Below are 17,534 nucleotides of genomic sequence, written 5' to 3'. Positions count from 1 at the left end.
CCTACAGCCCACGATGTCACAGGAAGGCCAAAAAGATAATCAAGGACATCAACCACCCGAGCCACGGCCTGTTCACCTGCTATCATCTAGAAGGCAAAGTCAGTACAGGTGCATTAAAGCTGGGACCGAGAGACTGAAAAACAGCTTCTATCTCAAGGCCATCAGACTGTTAAACAGCCATCACTAGCCGGCTTCCATCGGGTTACGTAACCCTGCACCTTAGAGGCTGCTGTCCTATATACATAGATATGGAATCACTGGCCACTTTAATAATGGAACACTAGTCACTTAATCATGTTCAAATAATGTTTACATAGTGATTTACTCATCTCATATATATATACTGTATTCTATTCTACTGTGTTTTAATCAATGCCATTCCGGCATTACTCACTCTAATAGTTATATATTTCTTAAATCCATTCTTTTACTTTTAGATTTGTGTGAATTGTTACATGCTACTGCACTGTTGGAGCTAGGAACACAAGCATTTCACTACACCCGCAATAACATCTGCTAAATATGTGTGTGACCAATAACATTTTATTTCAAATGTTATTTTATTTGATGAGGAAGACAGACTATTGCTTGCACTTGAAGTATAATGTCAATGCAATATAAGAGAGGATGTATACCAGTTCAGTTATAGAGAGTTTGCAGTTATTTTGTTATGTGCTATATTATATATTATAGTAGAGATGTCTTTAAAAATGAACTGCTGGTATAAGTAAGTTCAAATGCACAAGCATCTTAATGTAGGATGTCCACTTAGTGGTTTAATGCTCTCATTACATATACTGTAAATGTCCATCATGGCGAATGGCAGAGAAATCATACTGTAGGCCCATTACTATTCATAAAAAAATCTGGTCTCTTTTTCATTATGGTTTAACACAGGGCAGGATAGTAGTGGATTTGTATTTATTATGAATCCCCATTAGCTGTTGCCAAGGCAGCAGCTACTCTTCCTGGGGTCCAAATTACATTACATAAAAAACAAAAGATGAAACAGCACATCATATTACGCTGTTACACCACTACATATCAACAATACAAAATGTATAATATCATCATACAACATTACAGTGTAGCATGCGTGTGCTATCGTGCGTGTGCTAGTGTGTGTGTGTGTGTGTGTGTGTGTGTGTGTGTGTGTGTGTGTGTGTGTGTGTGTGTGTGTGTGTGTGTGTGTGTGTGTGTGTGCCTGTGTGTGTCTCTTCACAGTCCACGTTGTTCCATAAGGTGTAGTTTGATCTGTTTTTTAAATCTGATTTTACTGCTTACATGAGTTACTTGATGTAGAATAGAGTTCCATGTAGTCATGGCTCTGTGTAGTACTGTGCATTTCCCGGAGTCTGTTCTGGACTTGGGGACTGTGAAGAGACCCCTTGTGGCATGTCTTATGGGGTATGCATGGGTGTCTGTGTACTAGTTGTTTGAACATGTCAATACCACTCACAAAGACAAGAAGTGATGCAGTCAATCTCCTCTACTTGAGCCAGGAGAGATTGACATGCATGTCATTGATGTTAGCTCTCCGTGCTGCCAGCCTTGCTGCTCTGTTCTGGGCCAACTCATTTGCATATGTCCCTCTTTGTGGCACTTGACCATGTGACTGAGAAATAGTCCAGGTGTGACAAAACTAGGGCCTGTAGGACTTGTTTTGTGGATAGCGATGTCAAAAGAGCAGAGTAACGCTTTATTATGGACAGACTCCTCCCCATGTTAGCTACTGTTGCATCAATATATTTGAACTTGACAGTTTACAATCCAGGGTTACACCAAGCAGTTTAGTCTCCTCAACTTGCTCAATTTCCACATTATTTATTACAAGATTTAATTAAGGTAATCTATACATAGAGTAAGAGCTGATTCTGGTCAAAGCAGCTGCTTGTTTGTTTCTGCGTGCTTGTGGCAGCTGCCAGGAACAGCAATTTGGTGGCTTTGCTGCTCTTTATGAAAGATCCACCCTCTTCTATCCCTCTCGCACATGCACACTGTAAAAATATTCTGGGGTGAATTGAAATTGACAAGAAAAACAAAAAAACATATACTTAATAAAAATAAAGGTAAGTTGTTTCAATGATTTGTTAATTTAAATGATGTATGTGATTTAATATACTAAATTGTAATAATATTTCTCTCTCTACTTAATAATTTAACTTATTGCAACAATTTTGCCTCTTGCCTCTGATTTTAGAGGATTGTGGGTAATTAATACTTTTTTTGTATGCATGTTTGAAGAAAGAAAGTGTATATATATTAGAATCAAGCAGCCCATTGTGCAAAATGGTGTACTGGATCATGATGAACGGATATCAAAACCGTCAGGCAAATTGTTGTTCAATGATGAGACCACCCATTCCTTCCATCACTACTCTTAATGATGGAAGCAAATGCGGCTTCCTGCCAATGGTGGAAAAAGTACCCAATTGTCATACTTAAATAAAGATACCTTATTACAAAATGACAAAAAAAGGTGAAAGTCACCAAATAAAATTCTACTTGAGTAAAAGCCTAAAAGTATTTGGTTTTAAATATACTTAAGTATCAAAAGTAAATGTAATTGCTCAAATATGCTTTAAAAAGTGCAAGTATAAACCATTTCAAATTCCTTAAATTAAGCAAATTAGACAGCACCATTTTCTCTCCTCCCACATTAAATGGCCCTCTAGTGTCCACTTAGAGCACTGCCACCCAGGCGGAGTCCATTGGCTAGTGCATATACAGATTCATCAGGGCACTCAACAGAAGAAAATAAATTGCATTTCTAAAGTTCAGGTAGTGCCTCGCACTTTCAGTTTGTTTTCTTACATTTTGGTGCCTAATGAACATGACCCTGTATGTGTTTGGGTTCAAGAAGGAGGTTATGGGAGAATGAGAGTCATAATACTTTGTGTATAATCTTCACAGAAAATGACAGACCGACATCACTGGTGCCGGATCTCATCGACTACAACATGCCGCTGACCACCACCTATCTGAAGCAGATGAAACTCCAGTGCATGAGTACCAATGAGCAGGTAAGGCCAAGGTGTAGCTTGTACATCAGGGTTCCCTAACTGGCAGCCCCCAGGAGATTTTAATTGGCCCCCCGAGTTTTCAGAGAAAATTAAATATATACACACACACACACACACACACACACACACACACACACACACACACACACACACACACACACACACACTACCGGTCAAATGTTTTACAACACCTAATCATTCAAGGGTTTTTCTTTATTTTTACTATTTTCTACATTGTAGAATAATAGTGAAGACATCAAAACTATGAAATAACAGATATGGAATCATGTAGTAACCAAAAAATTGTTAAACAAATCAAAATATATTTTATATTTGAGATTCTTCAAATAGCTACCCTTTGCCTTGATGACAGCTCTGCACACTCTTGGCATTCTTGGTGGCTATTTGAAGAATCTCAAATATAAAATATATTTTGATTTGTTAAACACTTTTTTGGTTACTACATGATTCCATATCTATTATTCATAGTTTTGATGTCTGCACTATTATTCTACATTTGACTGGTACTGTATATAATATAAAAAAATTGTTGGACATAAAAGACAGCAAATCAGCTCCAAGTGATTTTAATTTTGGAAATCTGTTCCAAAGTATTCCCATGTATAATAGAGAAATATATGTGATCGTATACAAATGTAAGCAAGGTTTGAAATAATTATGTTTTCGTCAAATATTATTTATGTTTGGGCTTCTTCTGGTCAATATGCAGTCTACAAATTCTTCATAATTATGTTCCAGCCCCATGACCATGCACTCAAGAAAAAATCGTCCCGCTGCTGAATCTAGTTGATGATCCCTGCTGTACATTCTGTTGTCCAGAATAGGTGAAGATTAGATGGAAGTGGCCGTCTTCACTGTCATTTCTATCAGGCTCTTTGTGTACCACACACACACTATCCCCCTCCCTCGACAGCCCACCTTCCATCCCCCATGCCAGGTTAGCTATCTGTAAAAGAGCATAGAATCATTCAGGACTGCCAATCAGGCACACACAGGAAAGTGTGTGCTTGTGAGAGTGTGTAAGTGTGCTCGCGAGACTGTGTGTGCCTGTGTCTGTGTGGGCGAATGAAAGTGTGTGTGCGTGTGTGTGTGGATGTGTGTGGATGGGCGAGTGTGTGCTTGAATGCCTGGTATGATAATCAAGGAGGGAATGGGGTTCAGCTCATTCCAATTAACAAAGACTCGGCAGTCTAATTAACTGAGGTGTGAGAAAAGTATTGGAGTACCAATTTGCAGAGGAATGCCAGTATGTCCTGAAGGCTAGACACTGCCGTTCACCATGCACACGAACAGAAGTAAATGTAGTGTAAAGGTTTCCTGTAGGCTAGACACTGCCGTTCACCATGCACACGAACAGAAGTAAATGTAGTGTAAATGTTTCCTGTAGGCTAGACACTGCCGTTCACCATGCACACGAACAGAAGTAAATGTAGTGTAAAGGTTTCCTGTAGGCTAGACACTGCCGTTCACCATGCACACGAACAGAAGTAAATGTAGTGTAAATGTTTCCTGTAGGCTAGACACTGCCGTTCACCATGCACACGAACAGAAGTAAATGTAGTGTAAAGGTTTCCTGTAGGCTAGACACTGCCGTTCACCATGCACACGAACAGAAGTAAATGTAGTGTAAAGGTTTCCTGTAGGCTAGACACTGCCGTTCACCATGCACACGAACAGAAGTAAATGTAGTGTAAATGTTTCCTGTAGGCTAGACACTGCCGTTCACCATGCACACGAACAGAAGTAAATGTAGTGTAAAGGTTTCCTGTAGGCTAGACACTGCCGTTCGCCATGCACACGAACAGAAGTAAATGTAGTGTAAATGTTTCCTGTAGGCCGGATCATAATGTAGTGCTGATATGTTTAAAATTGTTGTATTGTTTGCTGCTGCCTTCTTGGTCAAGTCTCCCTTGCAAGTAAGTGTACTCACATCTTTGGTCCAACAACATTTTTAATAATCACCAACAGTTCACAATTTTACTATAATTTTCATTTTATAATTGATGTAAGACTAAATTGAGACATGTCTTAAGACGTGATTTAAAACGGTCAAGTTTTTCACTTAAGAATGGGCATGCGTATGCTTGAGCAAGGTGCTCTGCAGGGTCCCCATCTCCTGACTCAACTAGAACAAAACTAAACATCCCCTGGTGGATTGAAATGCAGGGTGTTGGGCATCTAAGTGCTTGAGATTCAGTTTCATGTCTAATTCTGGCTTTTAGATTTTCAGCAGAGCAGCAGTACTCACCAGAGGCAGGAAATGAGGAACAATGACTCAGCTATCAAAAAAGGACACACAGGCAGTGAGGGCTTGGATTGGTGGGGGTGGGTGAGGGTGAGGGGCGGACACCAGGGTGTAAGAGGGCACTAAGGAGGGCAATCATTGAATGACCACTCTGTGAAAGAGGTCATGGGTTTGTGTGTGTTTTTTATAGGGTCTTTACAGAGCACGGGGTGGTGCAGGGTTAGAGCGAAAGAGAGTGAAAAGAGAGAAAGAGAGAGAAAAGAGAGAAAAGAGAGAGAGAAGAGAGAGAAAAGAGGAGAAGGATGTGGCAGTGAGGGAGGGGGGACGAGACCATCAAGACATGCGTGTCCAGACCAATTCAATAATGGAGGAAATTACCAAGCATCCTTCCTGCAGGCTGCAGACGCTGGGCGGTGGCTCTGTCTCTGCCCGCACCGCCAGGGGAGGGGAAGGGGAGGGGGGCGATGGGAAGAGAATTAAAGAGGGATGGTTCATTATCATTTATGGGCTGTTTTCCCATTTATTCTGCCTTCTCCTGAGAAAACTAATTTCGTTTTTGGGGTGGGGGGTGGCAGGGGGGATGGAGAGGTGGGGGTTGGTAGGCTATAATTACTATTGGGCTATAGGAAGACACCAGATAAGATACCAGTTAAAGTGAAGACTAGTTTATAAAATGAGGAATCCCCCCCCCCACCTCACGATAATGATGATGAATAAAAAGCAGTCTATTTATAACAGGTCGTATTTGCGTATTGAAAAAGACAATATGTGTTTTATACTGGGGAGAATGTAGCTTAAAGTCAATGTATTGTGTTGGTCAATGTAACTATAAGGACTGGGATAGAGTGCATGGTGCTGACCTGCTCTAATATATAGTGGCATGAACAATTTCAAGGGTCTACACTCACATCAATATTGAACACGCTATGAGATGTGTGTTACGGGTTCGTATGTTTTGAAATTGTGTGTTATTGATACATACACTTTCCAGGTTTCGCCTGTAGGTGGCAGAAGTTCCCCATAAATCTGTCTCAAAGAGCGTACAGTACATACGCCTTATCCGTACACAAATCATCTGTTGACTCCCTTTAGAGGGACTCACGTGGTTATTGTATGAACCTTTTAAAAATATCATTTTTACTCAATTGCTAAAACGTCCTTCAGAATGAAAGAAGACTATTGTGTGATCAAACCATAGAAATGGGTCAGACCTTAAGGCATATACTTTTCTTTAAATGCCTCATTTGTGTGTAAGTTAATGTAGGCTATTGATAGTTTGTGTATCACTCTCTTATTTGCCTACACATGTTTTTATTTTGATGAATCAATTACATATTTCTGAAGTAAAGGTTTTAAGTGAAAATACTGAATGTGAAGTCAGGTGTGGGCATTTGTAGAGCAAGAAACAAAGCAATGACTGTACTGTACTCCAGTGCGTGAATTAACAAAGGGGAGAGGCAGTGGTAAAATATGTTATAAAGCCGCCAATGACCATTTGAAATGGATTGAGTGAACCCACTCTAACGCACTGTTGCCTACAGTCCCTATTTTGCACGAGGCGTGTGACGTCCGTTACCACTGCCGCTGCCCCGCCTCCATCTTTGGGGCTGGTTGACAGTGCAAGTCTTGGAGGGTCCTGGACTCTCTCCCATACCAGGACATTGTCTTTAGAATTAAACGTGAATAAAGAGACCGGAAAGGGGGAGAAATTGGAGAGTGGTTTGACATTCACACTTGAAAATTCACCATCAGAAGTGAAGGTAAGCATTTATTTTACATGATACGGTTGTGTTGAGATTTTGCTGTTCTCAACTGTGCGCTCTAGCTATTTTCAACAGCTTTGGGAAATAATGTTGTGGCAATTACACCTCCCCATTTTCAGCTTATTTATACCCAAATATATAATCATTTCTAACCAATGAATGACTGATAAAATGGTTTATATTATTGATTTTCGATAATACCCTATGCCTTATAGATTTTTGATATAATGCATAGGCTATCATTTGTATCAATTCAATTATTATAGCAAAACGTGTGCTGTAGAAGTTAACAATCTATTCGATCCTCTCGCAACTTAAAATGTTATAGTAGGCTATTATAATACCATTCCAATATATAGTATTAATATCAAACATATATTTCAAGAAGGTACTCCAGCTGACACCCAACATCGCACATAAATGTGTTATTATCCATTCCTAGTAGGCAATCAATTAAACAATATCCGATGATTGCTTGAGTTGATTGTATAAATTGTCCTACAGTGGTCCTTTTCTTTTGATGTAGGCTATGCAGCAACCGCATGCCGTTGAAGTGCATAGTTCAGTGTATACTGTGTATCATCGCATGCCATTCCATATGTCACATTGTTCTCTAGTGGGATGCAGAATTACCAATCACAGTGGGAACAATCCCCCACAAGCGAGGCGTGCTCACAGCCCATCTACATTGGTACTATAACCCAATGCCTGTGTAACGTGGTCACTACTGTTGGTTGCGTACTGTAGCAATTTGCCCCTAGTTACCTTCCGAGAAACGTACAAGCCTCGGCAGGATACATTTTAGCTATTAAAATTTCGTGCAGTGCTTTTAAATAATGCAGAAGTTCCATTTTGGCGGCAATTTAGATATTTAATGTTACTATGGTAACCCTTGCCCTGGACGATTCCCCCAGTTGTCCAGCTAGCGGTTACAAAAATACCCACGTTAAGAAAGGCTAAACATTCTACCTAGCTAGTACCATTAGCAATTTCTATTTCTATCTGGAGTAGCTAACTTTGCAAGCTCTGTCGATATTATTGCTTCAAAGTACTGTGGCCGAGCCACGGTATTTAAGGTAAGTGAAGGAAGGTAGCTAGGGAGCGTTAGCTTGCCAACATTTGACAGGTAACATTTGCTAACTAGCTAGTTACCATCTAGCAAGGTACTTTTGTATATATAGTGTAAGTAACTAATGTATGTGGACACCCCTTCAAGTTAGTGGATTCGGCTATTTTAGCCACACCCATTGCTGACAGGTATATAAAATCAAGCACACCGCCATGCAATCTCCATAGACACACGTTGTCAGTAGAATGGCCTTACTGAACAGCTCAGTGACATTTAACGTGGCACCTTCATAGGATGCCACCTTTCCAACAGCTCAGTTACAAAAACATCTGCCCTGCTAGAGCTGCACCGGTCAACTGTAAGTGCTGTTATTGTGAAGTGGAAAGTCTCGGTGCAACAACAGCTCAGCCGCGAGCTGGACTTCCGAGTACTGAAGTGCGTAGCGAGTAAAAATTGTCCTTGGCTGCGACATTCAGTACCGAGTTCCAAACTGCCTCTGGAAGCAATGTCAGCATCAAGAACTGTTAGCCGGGGGCTTCATGAAATGGGTTTCCATGGTCAATCAGCCGCAAACAAGCCTAAGATCACCATGCGCAATGCCAAGCGTTGGCTAGAGTGGTCTAAAGCTTGCCGCCATTGGACTCTGGAACAGTGGAAATGCGTTTTCTGGAGTGATGAATCACGCTTCACCATCTGGCAGTCTAACGGACGAATCTGGGTTTGGTGAATTCCAGGAGAACGCTACCTGCCCAAATATATTTTTGTTTTTCATGGTTCGGGCTAGTCCCCTTAGTTCCATTGAAGGGAAATCTTAACGCTACAGCATGCAATGACATACTAGACGATTCTGTGCTTCCAACTTTGTGGCAAAAGTCCAAGGAATTTCCTTTCCTGTTTCAGCGTGCACAAAGTGAGGTCCCTACAGAAATGGTTTGTCGAGATCGGTGTGGAAGAACTTGACTGGGCTGCACAGAGCCCTGACCTCAACCCCATCGAACACCTTTAGGATGAATTGGAACGCTGACTGCGAGCCAGGCCTAATTGCCCAACATCAGTGCCCCCGACGTCACTAATGCTCTTGTGGCTGAATGGAAGCAAGTCCCAGCAGCAATGTTCCAATATCTAGTGGAAAGCCTTCCCAGAAGAGTGGAGGCTATTATAGCAGCAAATAGGGACCAAATACATATTAATTCCCAGGATTTTGGAATGAGATGTCACACGAGCACATACTTTTGGTCATGTAGTGTATATTTGTGCAGTTAACATAGCTAGCTAGCTAACGTTAAATGGGCGGTCTAATAGTTTCTACATCAATATTTTTTACTTTGAAATGAATGATATGAAGCTACCCATTGGCATTGATTCTTGAAGAATATAACTTATAAATACCTCATGAGCTTAGTTAAGCTGTCGTGTCCTATCAGAAGTCAAAATGTAAGCTTGTTTCATTTTTACTAAGGTTATACTGTTTGTAAGCAAAGTAAATGTAAACAAACGCTGTATAGCCTCAACATGGTTAAAACTATAATTTTGACATCATGGATGGTCAGTCGATGCATCAATAGTTCTGTCTATGAATTTGAGTGGTTGCATTTCTCCAGCCCCATCTCTCAGCTTTTTGCTGAAACAGTGGCGGGGAAATGCTTTATTGTTTCGGCTAAGGATTGTCCCTTTAACGTTTGCATCTCTGGCCATGTTGTCTGTAACATCTCTGGCAAATTAGCTGGTTGGAGAGCTACAGTAAATAGATAGTTCCAGAACTGGCCATCTAAAGAGGCTCTGTGACACTGATAAAACAGCATGGCCGGCAGAAGTTGTGTGATGCGCTTAATGTTAGCTAGGAAACCCACAACTCCAACTTGAGCTTGTGAAGTTGCTGGTGTTGTTCAACTTGTGTAAAGGAACATTATGCCAATGAATATTAATATGAATTGAATATCTTTGAAGCTCTGCCCTGTTATCCCACTTATGACACCATAATAGCCCAAGGGAGACATGTGTCTGAAGTTTTTGCTTCCCAATTTGAACACCAAAATATTTATAAGCCAATAAGTCACAAACTAAGGCCATGGTTGCTACTGTGCTGTCAATAATATGACTTAGCTTTGTTAGCGAGGTCACTACCTGCACAACTAAATGTGACTGCAGTTGTAAATGACTGCAGTCGCAGTGCACTGCTTTCCCAATCAGAGCCATGGCAACAGGGTATTTTCTTCTGTCATATGTTTTTTTGTGGATGAAGTTGGCAGAATTTTTTTTGAGGAAAGACAAACTAGCCGGCTGAATCCTAAAGGGACTGCAGCTGGTTTCCAGTGGACAAAGGCTTAATAGCTTTAAAACCGTCTTTATCATCCCCTGCCTTCTGCCAGAGACTCACAAGGATAAAGCCTTGCCAAAGAAAAATCTGTTTTCTTGACCCCTGTGAGTCAGTTAGCCAGTTGGAGGGGAGGCTGCCTGTGTAGTAATCCTTCCCTTGAGCAAAGCTCCAGAACTGTGACAGTGGGTGTTTCTCTCTCCCCACTCCTCTGTTGACTCTCCTCAAAAAAGTTTCATCTGTCTCAGTATTGTTGTTACAGCCTAGCCTATTGTTTCATGCTTCCCGAGAGAACCTCTATGAAAATAGGACGTGCTAATTTGACATGATGTTCTACCCTGTTTTTGGGAAGATAATGATGATAAATGTAGACTTCTGTAATGTTTATGTACGCATGGCTGACTGGGGAAGATGGTGGAAGCGCTATGTTTTGGTACCACACCATAGGCCCCACTGTAGTATCCTGATTTATCCTAGTTGGTTTCCTTTCAGGGCAGGCAGTGCAGTGTGTGCAGTTCTCGAGAGGGAGATGGGAGGTGACAGAGGATCTAACCCCTGGCTCCCCACAGCTGCTCTCTGCGCTCAACTTGTGCTGCCTGCCATGCCTGCAGTGGGATGTGTGTAAGGCTCAGCTAGCGGAACCACTCTCTCTCCACACACCTTTCCCACAGTCCTGCTGGTGCAAGGCTCTGCTTCCCCTTTACTTACCATTACCAATCATTAACATGCACCTCACTCAGTTTGGTTTAGATATAGGCTACACCCTTGGTTGTATAGTCTAACCAGAAACAAGCACAGTCCAGTTTGACCCTGAGTGATATAATCCTGCCTCTTTTCGTAGGATTGGTTCCAGAGGGGAAAGGCTAATCATCATATTTGTGGTAGATTTGTTCCTGACTAGATTGAACAGGAATAGGAGTGTTGGACACTACAGTAATCTCTCTGGGTATTTGTTAAAAATTGGGGTCCTCATAATGGCTTTTTATCACAGCTGTAGATGGCTCTGGGTTTATCTGCCTTTTGAATGATTGTTGTTTTTCCAGTAGGAATTTAAACAGGGACAATTGTTCAAATATCCTAGTGGTTGGAAATCACCCATGTTGGTTTTGTTTGCCATTGTTTACCACCGCTCTTCTCTCTCCTGTCAGTCGAAGTCAACATTTTCAGATCAAATGACAAAAAAGAAAAAAAACACACAAAAAACAGACAGTCCTCACATTGAAATGATTGGAAACTGGACTGGTATTGACAGATGGATAAATATAAAGCAGATGGGGTTGTAGAGGTCATTGAAAGCATGACCTTTCCCCATTCTTCTTGTGAAATTACTAAAGCTGCTTCTCCCTCTCTGACCCTTCCTCTGGAGGTGTGGTTTGGACTAAGATTACCAAGGAAACGGCTTCATATATAGCCTACAATTTACACTCTTAATTCAATTTGAATGTGCATTGCCTTGGTCTGCACTGCACTGTTCATTCTATAGAATAGGCTACTGGGCTAATCATACCATTGCACGGTAACTAGGGCTGGGAATTGCCAGGGACCTCACAATACTAATTATCACGATACTTAGGTGCCGATACGATATCTATTGCAATTATCATGATTCTATATGTATTGCAATTCGATACTGTGATTTTATTGCGATTTGATGTTCCATATTGCTCACCATGTGTCTGCTGCAGAGAGACAAGAGAGCCATGAAAAAACAAGTTGCGATATGTAACTGTATCGATTTCCACTTTAACCTTGATGTAGCCTACTCTTGACCATGTTGACTGATAACTAAGGCACTTGAACTAGAGCAGAGAGTACTCACTGAGAGAGAGCAGTAGTCACCCTTTCCATTGTGGAAGAGTGTGTGTATATGCCACTGTGTTTGAGAGGATATTAGGTTCCTGAAAGCACCCACCACAACCCAACCCATCACATCCAGTAAACCTTGTCTTGTGAAGCAGATCAGAGTGCCCATGTAATTTTAATGATGTTGTGCATCCATGTATTTGCGAAGGCAAAGTTTAAATTTGTATAACTGTTATTGTCTCTCGGAGAAACATATCTGAATTCACTACATCGGCGGTCTGTTCCTATCAGCGTCATCGATTTTACCTGAACACTTACAGAATGACAAAGTAGCTCTGTGTGGGAAATCTCTTGGCCTGTTTATTTCTTAGTGTGGGTTATTGAGAAGACTCCTGTCTCTGTCTTGTGTGTCAGTTATGTTTAGCACCATATTAACAGCAAAGACTTTCCCCAGTTCATTTCATTTTGACATGGCTAACTGAAGGATCTGCCGATCTGAAGTCAGTCACGGTGGGTACACCAATGCTTTGACCTTGTTAGAGGCAGCCCGACCCAGCACAAGGTTACAGGTTGTGTTTGCTATGATTCAGGAAGTCTTTTTTTGTTGTTGTAACTTTTGTTAATGCATAGTAAAGATCTTGCCTATTATTTTTTCATTGACAAGATTAGCAAAGTTAGGCATGCCAGCAACAAACGCCAACACTACACATCCAAGTATAACTGACCAAATTATGAAAGACAAGCATTGTAATTTTCAATTTCATAAAGTGTGTGGAAGAGGTGAAAAAGTCTTGCCGTCTATCAACAGTGACAAGCCACCTGGGTCTGACAACTTGGATGCAAAATGACTTGAGTATAATCGTGGACGATATTGCCCCTCCTATTTGCCATATCTTCAATTGAAGCCTACAAGAAAGTGTGTGCCCTCAGGCCTGGAGGGAAGCTAAAGTAATTCCGCTACCCAAGAATAGTAAAACCCCCATGGTGTTGCTCAAATAGCTTACCAATCAGCCTGATACCAACCCTTAGTAAACTTTTGGAAAAAATTGTGTTTGACCCGATGCTATTTTACAGTAAACAAATTAACAACAGACATTTAGCCGCTTATAGGGAAGGACATTCAACACTTACACAAATTACTGATGATTGGCTGAGAGAAATTGATGATAAAAAGATTGTAGGAGCTGTTAGACTTCAGTGCGGCTTTTGACATCATCAATCATAGTCTGCTGCTGGAAAAACGTATGTGTTATGGCTTTACACCCCCTGCTATAATGTGGATAAAGAGTTACAAGTCTAGCAGAACACAGAGGGTGTTCTTTAATGGAAGCCTCCAACATAATCCAGGTAGAATCAGGAATTCCCCGGGGCAGCTATTTAGGCCTCATACTTTTTTCAATCTTTGCTAATGACCTGCCGCTTGCTCTGAGTAAAGCCAGTGTGTCTATGTATGCGGATGACTCAACACCATACACGTCAGCTACTACAGTGAGTGGAATTACTGCAACACTTAACAAAGAGCTGCTGTCAGTTTCAGAGTGGGTAGCAAGAAATAAGTCCAAAATAAGTCCTAAATATTTAAAAAACTAAAAGCATTGTATTTGGGACAAATTATTCACTAAACCCTAAACCTCAACTAAATCGTCTTCCCTGTGGCTCAGTTGGTAGAGCATGGTGTTTGCAACGCCAGGGTTGTGGGTTTGATTCCCACGGGGGGCCAGTAAAAAAAAAAGAAAATGCATAAATTGAAATGTATGCATTCACTACTGTAAGTTGCTCTGGATAAGAGTGTCTGCTAAATGACTAAAATGTAATAATAAATGTGGAAATTGAGCAAGTTGAGGTGACTAAACTGCTTGGAGTTAACCTGGATTGTAAACTCATGGTTAAAACATGTTGATAGAAAAGTAGCTGATGGGGAGAAGTATGTCCATGATAAAGCACTGCTCACTATCAACAAGCCTGGTCCTACAGGCCCCAGTGTTGTCACACCTGGACTAGTGTCCAGTTGTCTGGTCAGGTGCCACAAAGAGGGATTTAGGAAAATTACAATTGGCTTGTTACAGGGCAGCACGGCTGGCCCTTAAATGTACACAGAGAGCTAACATTAATAACATTCATGTCAAAAGATTAGAGATTGACTTCATCACTACTTGTTTTTGTAAGAAGTATTGACATGCTGAATGCACTGAGCTGTCTGTTTTAACTATTAGCACACAGCTCGGACACCCATCCATACTCCACAAGACATGCCACCAGAGGTCTCTTCACAATCCCCAAGTCCAGAACAGGCTATGGGAGGCACACAGTACTACATAGAGCCATGGCTACATTCCACATCAAGTAACTGATACAAGCAGTAGAATCCGATTTTAAAAAAATTGATAAAATACACCTTATGGAACAGCGGGGACTGTGAAGAGAGACACACAGGCACCGACACACACATACACGTACTCCACACACACATACACATGGATTTTGTATTGTAGATATGTGGTGGTAGAGTAGTGGCCTGAGGGAACACACTTAATGTGTTGTGAAAAGTGTTATGAAATGTAATGTCATGTAATATTTTTAATTGTATTTAACTGCCTTAATGTTGCTGGACCCCAGGAAGAGCAGCTGGCAGCAGCTAATGGGGATCATTAATCCTTAATAAATACAATTACAAATAGCACTTGATGCAGGCCTGGGCCTATCCCCAGAAACACCCTTTCCTTGTTCCCAAAGCATCCTGCTCCTTCTCTATTTATCATCAGGGGCTCAGCACCTTTTCACCAATGTAATTAATAGGCTCAGGGGGGCATGACATTTATGGACTTGCTTTTCTCTTGGTAATCTTGTTTCTTGCTCCTCGTTCTGCTTCATGTTTGTCTGTCTGTCGGTTACCGGCTGTACTTATTGTGCCAATAGAAGAGTATGCTGTCTGTCTATGTCCTTGTGGTCATGATCAATGACACACCATTTCAACTCTCCAGTACCAACGGCTGATTCGGCTGAGATTCTGAAACATAAGTCGCAGATCGTTCCGACACCCTGTAGTCTGTTGCCTTTTTTACCACTCACGTTCTCTGTTGTTAGACTGGCTAGAGTAACATCCAGTCGCAGTGTAATTGACTGCGGAGATTTAGTTTCAGATGCAGTTGTCCCCTCCTCAGCCCCAGCCCAATCTCAGTGTGACTACCAGCCCTGCTCAGTTAGCTGTGTTCATCCTGAACTCAACAGCCACACAAATAGCTTCCCACCAGGCTTGTTGGCTGATCCATGAAGGTCAGGTGGGAATCATTGATTATTGTCAGCCCCATCTTCATAGTAATAGAATGCTTTCTATTAGTCTTTTGGCACACAGGTCTAGTGGTTTAATATTCTACAGCAGATATTGATATTCATCTGTCTGTGTGTTCTTCCAGCAGCCTGTCCATCACCTCGCCTGTTCCAGTCCTCATCCACTTTTCAACTATCATCAACTTTGATTAGACTATTTATTTATTTCTGCCCCCTGTGAAACTTGCTTGAGCTGTAGGTGCATACGAACGTCTGCCATCTGAGTGTAATGAATGGGTTATATGTGTGTGTTTTTGAGTGTGTGCATGTGTATGTCTGTGTCAGTGGTGGTACACTACATGACCAAATTATATGGACACCTGCTCGTCAAACATCTCATTTTAAAATCATGGGCATTAATATGGAGTTGGTCCCTCCTTTGCTGCTATAACAGCCTTCACTCTTCTGGGAAAGCTTTCCACTAGCTGTTGGAACATTACTGCAGAGACTTGCTTCCATTCATCCCTAAGGGCATTAGTGAGATCGGGAACTGATGTTGGACGATTAGGCCTGGCTCACAGTCGGCAGTCCAATTCATCCCAAAGGTGTTTGATGGGGTTGAGGTCAGGGCTCTGTGCAGGCCAGTCAAGTTCTTCCACACCGATCTCAACAAACCATTTCTGTATGGACCTTGCTTTGTGCTTGGGGGAATTGTCATACTGAAACAGGAAAGGGGCTTCCCTAAACTTTTGCCACAAAGTTGGAGGCACAGAATCGTCTAGAATGTCATTGTATTCTGTAGCGTTAAGATTTCCCTTCACTGGAACTAAGGGGCCTAGCCCGAACCATGAAAAACAGCTCCAGACCATTATTCCTCCTCCACCAAACTTTACAGTTGGCACTATACATTTGAGCAGGTAGCGTTCTCCTGGCATCTGCCAAACCCAGATTTGTCCGTTCGGACTGCCAAATGGTGAAGCGTGATTCATCACTGCAGAGAACACATTTCCACTACTCCAGAATCCAATGGCAGCGAGCTTTACACCACTCCAGCCGACGCTTGGCATTGCGCATAGTAATCTTACTCTTGTGTGGCTGCTCGGCCATGGAATGCCGTTTTTGCTGTAGATGTTTCCTCTTCACAATAACAGCACTTACAATTTACCGGGGCAGCTCTAGTAGGGCAGACATTTGACGAACTGACTTGTTGGAAAGGTGGCATCCTATGACGGTGCCACGTTGAAATTCACTGAGCTCTTCAGTAAGGCCATTCTACTGACAATGTTTGTCTATGGAGATTGCATGGCTGTGTGCTCGATTATATACACCTGTCAGCAACGGGTGTGGCTGAAATGGACAAATCCACTCATTTGAAGGGGTGTCCACATACTTTTGTATATACAGTGCATTTGGAAAGTATTCAGACCCCTTGACGTTTTCCACATGTTGTTATGTTACAGCCTTATTCTAAAATGGATTAAATAAAACATTTTCCTCATCAATCTACACACAATACCCCATAATGATAGAGCAAAATAAATTAATAACAGAAATACCTTATTTACTTAAGTATTCAGACCATTTGCTATGAGACTCGAAATTGAGCTCAGATGCATCCTGTTTCCATTAATCATCCTTGAGATGTTTCTACAACTTGATTAGAGTCCACCTGTGGTAAATTCAATTTATTGAACATGGTTTGGAAGGCACACACCTGTCTATATAAGGTCGCACAGTTGTCAGAGCAAAAACCAAGCCATGAGGTCGAAGAAATTGTCCGTAGAGCTTCGAGACAGGATTGTGTCGAGGCACAGATCTAGGGAAGGGTACCAAAACAATTCTGCAGCATTGAAGGTCTACAAGAACACAGAGCTGGCCGCCCGACCAAACTGAGCAATCGGGAGGAGGGCCTTGGTCAGGGAGGTGACCAAGAACCCGATGATCACTCTGACAGAGCTCTAGAGTTCCTCTGTGGAGATAGGAGAATCTTCCAGAAGAACAACCAGCTCTGTAGACTTTTATGGTAGAT

The 17,534-nt window shown here is 41.7% G+C and overlaps 1 protein-coding gene across 5 annotated transcripts in view; it reads left to right on the top strand.

The window, feature by feature from the left end:
* Positions 1-17,534, top strand: part of LOC115168283 (nucleolar protein 4-like) — a 161,361-nt gene that overhangs the window by 70,168 nt on the left and 73,659 nt on the right. For all 5 annotated transcript variants that reach the window (XM_029723415.1, XM_029723414.1, XM_029723413.1 and 2 more), the window contains one exon: positions 2,914-3,023. In XM_029723415.1, coding sequence (XP_029579275.1) covers positions 2,914-3,023 — 110 coding nt within the window. The remainder of the gene's footprint in view (positions 1-2,913; positions 3,024-17,534) is intronic.

Source organism: Salmo trutta, chromosome 30 (genome assembly GCF_901001165.1).
Source record: "Salmo trutta chromosome 30, fSalTru1.1, whole genome shotgun sequence".
In the NCBI taxonomy this organism is placed as follows: domain Eukaryota; kingdom Metazoa; phylum Chordata; class Actinopteri; order Salmoniformes; family Salmonidae; genus Salmo; species Salmo trutta.
The sequence above is the reverse complement of the archived record's forward strand: the minus strand, read 5'-3'. Positions and strand labels throughout refer to the sequence as shown.